General features: G+C 63.9%; 1 protein-coding gene across 1 annotated transcript; it reads right to left on the bottom strand.

Annotated features, from left to right (window-relative positions):
• Positions 1–3,092: 3,092 nt before the first annotated feature.
• On the bottom strand, positions 3,093–4,247 carry GPR119 (G protein-coupled receptor 119). The gene has a single exon (XM_058847594.1). The coding sequence runs from the start codon at positions 4,199–4,201 to the stop codon at positions 3,161–3,163; it is 1,041 nt and encodes a 346-aa protein (XP_058703577.1). The 5' UTR covers positions 4,202–4,247; the 3' UTR covers positions 3,093–3,160.
• Positions 4,248–5,317: the final 1,070 nt, after the last annotated feature.

Raw genomic sequence — 5,317 nt, 5'->3', positions numbered from 1 at the left:
ACGCGCCCATTGGCTGCCGCCGGGGAAACGGGCGGGGCGGGAGCTGCGCGCGCACCGTGACGGGCACGTGACGCCGTCCGGAGGGGCGGGAGCGCGCGGGGCGGGGCTGGCCACGCCCCCCGGGACCGGAACCATCCCACCGGAACTGGAACCATCCCACCGGGACCGGAACCATCCCACCGGGACCGGAACCATCCCACCGGAACCGGCCACACCGACCGGGACCGGAACCATCCCACCGGGACCAGCCACGCCCCCCGGGGCCGGCCACTCCCCCAGGACCGGAACCATCCCCCCGGGACCGGAACCATCCCACCGGAACCGGAGCCATCCCACCGGGACCATCCCACCGGGACCGGCCACACCCCCCGGGACCGGAACCATCCCACTGGGACCGGAACCATCCCACCGGAACCATCCCACCGGGACCGGAACCATCTCACCGGGACCTGCCATACCCCCGTGACCGGAACCATCTCACCGGGACCGGGACCACCCCCGGGACCGGAACCATCCCACCGGGACCGGGCAGCAGGCGCGGCTCTGCTGCTCTCGCCCCCCTTTCCCCCGGCCCGGTTCTGTGCTCGCCCCCGCGGCCGCTGCTGCTCCCGGCCTCGGGCAGAGCCGCCCCCGGTGCCGCCCCGAGCCCCCGGGAGCGGAGCAGAGACCGGCCGGGCACAAAGGCGTTTATTCAGCTCAGGACAGCGGTGGGGCGGGCGCTCTCCATCGTTCCCTGTCCCCGTGAGCGGCAGGACGGCTCCGTGCCCCCGGCCGGGGCTCCCGGGGGAGGGACGGGAGCGGGCCCGGCCTCACCGGGAGCGGCTGCCGCTCCAGGGATCCGCAGCAGGGTCTGCAGGTGAATGCGGGGCCGGTCCCCAGCTGTGCCCGCCTGTGAGCTCGCCCCGGCCCCGGGCTCGCACCGGGAGGAGAGGGGACAGTGCCAGTGAGACCCATAAAGGGAGTTCTGCCTCCAGCTGCACCCTGTCCCCAGCCTGCACAGTGTGACAATACCAGAACGGCTTGGACTGGAAGGGACCTTAAAGCCCATCCCATTCCAACCCTCTGTCATCATCCCAGGCTGCTCCCAACCCCAGCCTGGCCTTGGGCACTGCCAGGGATCCAGGGACAGCCACAGCTGCTCTGGGCACCTGTGCCAGGGCCTGCCCACCCTGCCAGGGAACAATTCCTGCCCCATATCCCATCCAGCCCTGCCCTCTGGCACTGGGAAGCCATTCATTCCCCCTTGTCCCATCAGTGCAGACTCTTGCCCAAAGTCCACGTTCTCCATCTCTCTTGTAGGCTGCCTTCTAGTGCTGGAGGTGTCCCCTCCCCCATCCAAGCTGCTGCGGTGTGTTCATGGTGCTGAGGAGGCTGCACAGCCCTGATCCTGCTTGGACAGGGGATGCTGCACAGCCAGCCAGGGATCCTGCACAGTCTGATCCTGCACAGTCTGACCCTGCACAGTCTGACCCTGCACAGTCTGATCCTGCACAGTCTGATCCCGCTTGGTAAAGGGCTCCTGCACAGTCTGATCCTGCACAGTCTGATCCTGCACAGTCTGATCCTGCACAGCCGGGGCTCTGCTCCTCATGCAGATCCAGAGCTGCAGCCTGGCCGGTTCAGTGATGGACTGGCCGGTTCACTGATGGACTGGCCGGTTCACTGATGGACTGGCCGGTTCGGTGATGGACTGGCCAGTTTGGTGATGGACTGGCCGGTTTGGTGATGGACTGGCCAGTTTGGTGATGGACTGGCCGGTTCAGTGATGGACTGGCCAGTTTGGTGATGGACTGGCCGGTTTGGTGATGGACTGGCTGGTTCAGTGATGGACTGGCCGGTTCAGTGGTGTACTGGCAGCAGAGCTGGCAGTCAGAAAGCTCTGGAGGCAGCACAAGGCTCATGTCCGAGGTGTCCCTGTTCCTGCTGAGATCTGCTGCAGGGGGGCAGAGGCTCAGCGAGGATGAGGATGGTCAAAGCCACAGCCGGCAGAGCTCAGGCATCACCAAGAACCGGCAGCAAATCCCCGGTGCAGGGAGATGATGGGCTGAGCCCAGAGCTGAGGCAGGCTGCACCCTGAACCCCCAGAACCCCCAGAACCCCCAGAGCCAGCCTGCTGGGGCAGCCTTCCCCCAGGTCCAGCCATGTGGCACAGCCAGGAGCAGTGTCTGCCGTGTGGGACCCGCTCCCAGGCTGAGGGGGATGCCACACACGGCCTCTTGTTCGGGGTCTTTTAAAGACACTTCCATTGTTGCCTCTTTCTCTAGGATGAGGAAGGCCTTGGCTCCATGGCACGTTCTGGATGTGAGTGGATACAGCCCTGAGCCTTTGTGTGTGCCAGTGGGGCGAGGACAGAGGTGGGAACAGCTGCTGTTTCATGCAGAGCACCCTCATTTTAGAGCAGCATACTTTTTTAGCAAATAAACCTCTTCTAAGGGAAGATTTATTTTCTTGCCGTGTGGATGAAAGGAAATGACTTTATGAGAAGCAATGAAGTATCACTACAGCAGGGACAGCCATCTGGTCACTAGGGCACGGGGGGGGTCCCACGGGCAGGGTGGGTGTTCAGGGACCCTTCCAGTCCCAAATCCTGCCTGGGGCACAGCAGCTCTCCTTCGTGGGGATCTCTGAGCAGCCAGCCCTCCCTCTCCTTGCTCAGCCAGTTACTCATTGACTCAATTTACAGCCTGGGTAAACAGCGACAGCAGAGCCCAGCTGTCCCTGCCCTGGGGCTGTCCCCCTGTCCTGGCCCACACAGGCATGGCCACTGGCCAGCCCTGGCTGTCCCCCAGGCCCAAACACACCCCTGTCACCCCTGCCCAGGGCAGGCTGGAATCTGGCTGGGCTGGGGGCACTGGGCAGGCTGGAATCCGGCTGGGCTGGGGGATGTGGGGCACTGGGCAGGCTGGAATCCAGCTGTGCTGGGGATACTGGGCAGGCTGGAATCTGGCTGGGCTGGGGGATGTGGGGCACTGGGCAGGCTGGAATCCGGCTGTGCTGGGGATATTGGACAGGCTGGAATCTGGCCAGGCTGGGGGCTGGACATTAACACACAGACCGGTGCCACCCATCCATGATCCCTTTCACAGCTGGCAGGCCCCGAGCTCGTGGGCACAATGCAGGAGGGGAGCTGGGAAGCCGGAGACAGCCGCTCCTTACCGAGTCAGTCCTGGAGCTCCAGGCAGGACACGGCAGGAAGAGCCTTGGTGTCTCTGCCAGGGAAACAGCGGGTGCTGCCCAGGTGGAGCAGGAGCCTCCTCTTCACACCTGCAGCCAGCTGGGACAGCTGGAGCTGCACATCCCTCTGCCAGTAGGAATAGAGCAGCGGGTTCAGGAGGGAGTTGCCCAGCCCCAGCAGCCAGAAGAAGTTCTCGATGACTTTGTAGGGGAAGCACTCGGAGCAGACCATCTGCACCACGCCGGTGATGAAGAAGGGCAGCCAGGAGAGGGTGAAGCAGCCGATGAGCAAGGCCACCGTGCGCATGGCCTTCATGTCACTGGTGGCACGGGGTGGGGGACAGCCGCCCCCCAGCCCCGCCTGCTCCACCTCCAGGATGTGCTGCACGTGCACCGAGGCGATTTTCAGCATGTCACAGTAGAGGTAGAGGAAGAGGAAGAGCGCGGGGAAGAAGCCGAAGCAGAACATGGTGAGCATGTAGGAAGGGTGGAAGACGTTGAAGAAGGAGCATTTCCAATGGTTGTTGACCCTCTGGAAGCGCGGGATGAAGACCGGGAGGAAGCCGACGGTGGCGGCCACCAGCCAGAGCCCCACCACGCACACTCCGACCCGCAGGCCCGTCACCAGCTGGAAATAGTGGAAAGGCTTCCGGATGGCCAGGTGCCTGTCACAGGCCACCAGGATCAGGGACAGGATGGAGGCAGCAGAGGAAGAGGTCACAAAAGCCATTCTCAGGATGCAAAAGTTCTGGGAAGGATGAAAGGGCTGGGAAAGCTCATCCATGGCCAGGCCCATGACCGTGAAGCCAACCATGGCATCCGCCAAGGCAAGGTTGAGGACAAAGCAGAGCCCCTTGGAGCCGCTCTTCTGGATGTGGCAGAGCAGGACGATGGCCACCAGCACGTTGGCAGCGATGATGAGCGAGGCCAGCATGGCCAGGATGGCTCCCAGCGCCCAGCTGGCCATGGTTGCCTTCTGTGAGACACACCACTGGGGCGGTGTGTCCCCAACAGCATCCTCAGCCATCACTCACCTGGGGCCTCTCCGAGGATGAAACTCAGCAGGTGCAGTTCCTCACAGCCTGGGGAGCAGCAGGAATCCAGGAACAGCAGGAATCCGGGAACAGCAGTCCCTGGGGAGCAGCAGGAATCTGGGAACAGCAGGAATCCGGGAACAGCAGGAATCTGGGAACAGCAGGAATCTGGGAACAGCAGTCCCTGGGGATCAGGGGTGTCCCTGGGGATCAGAGGTGTCCCTGGGTATCAGGAGTGTCCCTGGGAGAAGCAGAGGTGTCCCTGAGGATCAGGGGTGTCCCTGGGGATCAGGGGTGTCCCTGAGGATCAGGGGTGTCCCTGGGGATCAGGGGTGTCCCTGGGGGAAGCAGAGCTCTGCCAGCAGCTGCCCGCAGCAGGGACTGCTGGACTGGCTGCTGTGCCCGCCGAGGTCCCTCCCCTCCAGCCACGTTTCCAGACAACCCTGGAGCAGGGGGTGAGCAGGGAGCACCTGGCAGGAAGCTGCCACGGTGGCACTGGGGCGGTGGCCGTCCCCCCCAGGGGCTGGAGCAGAGCAGTGCCTGCTCACACGCAGGGGCTGGGAATGGGGACAAGCACAGAGGGTTCCCAGTGTCCAGCACAGCTCCTGGGGGTCACTGGCAGACCCAGGACAGCTTCTTGCTGCTGGGACCAAGGGAACACCACTGACACCCTGCTGGAGCAGCAGCCCTGAGGGTGACCTGGTCACTGTGGGGGAAGGCACTGCCAAGGGATGTGTGCTCACACACAGAAACTTCTGCCAGCCTGGGAAAGCAGCAGCCACAGCTGGGAACCTGCAGTGCCCCTGGCAGGCACAACAGGGAGCCCAGGGCATCCTTGGGGAGGCTGGAACCCAGGAATTGCTGGGAGCTGCAGGGAGGGCTGGGATGCAGGCAGGAGACAGCCAGGCCCTCCAGGAGCCGGTGTCCTCTGCCCACTGATGGATCCAGGCAGAAGGAACTGGCTGCTGTCCCAAAGAGCCTCTCTCTGTCCTGGGGCTCCCCCTGCACAGCCCTTTGGATGCCCAGGAACACCAGGCTGGCTCCAGGCTCCATGGAATGTGTTGGATCCAGAGACACCTTGGCCATCATTGACTGACCTCACTCCTGCA

Source organism: Poecile atricapillus, chromosome 12, assembly GCF_030490865.1.
Source record: "Poecile atricapillus isolate bPoeAtr1 chromosome 12, bPoeAtr1.hap1, whole genome shotgun sequence".
Lineage (NCBI taxonomy): Eukaryota > Metazoa > Chordata > Aves > Passeriformes > Paridae > Poecile > Poecile atricapillus.
The sequence above is the reverse complement of the archived record's forward strand: the minus strand, read 5'-3'. Positions and strand labels throughout refer to the sequence as shown.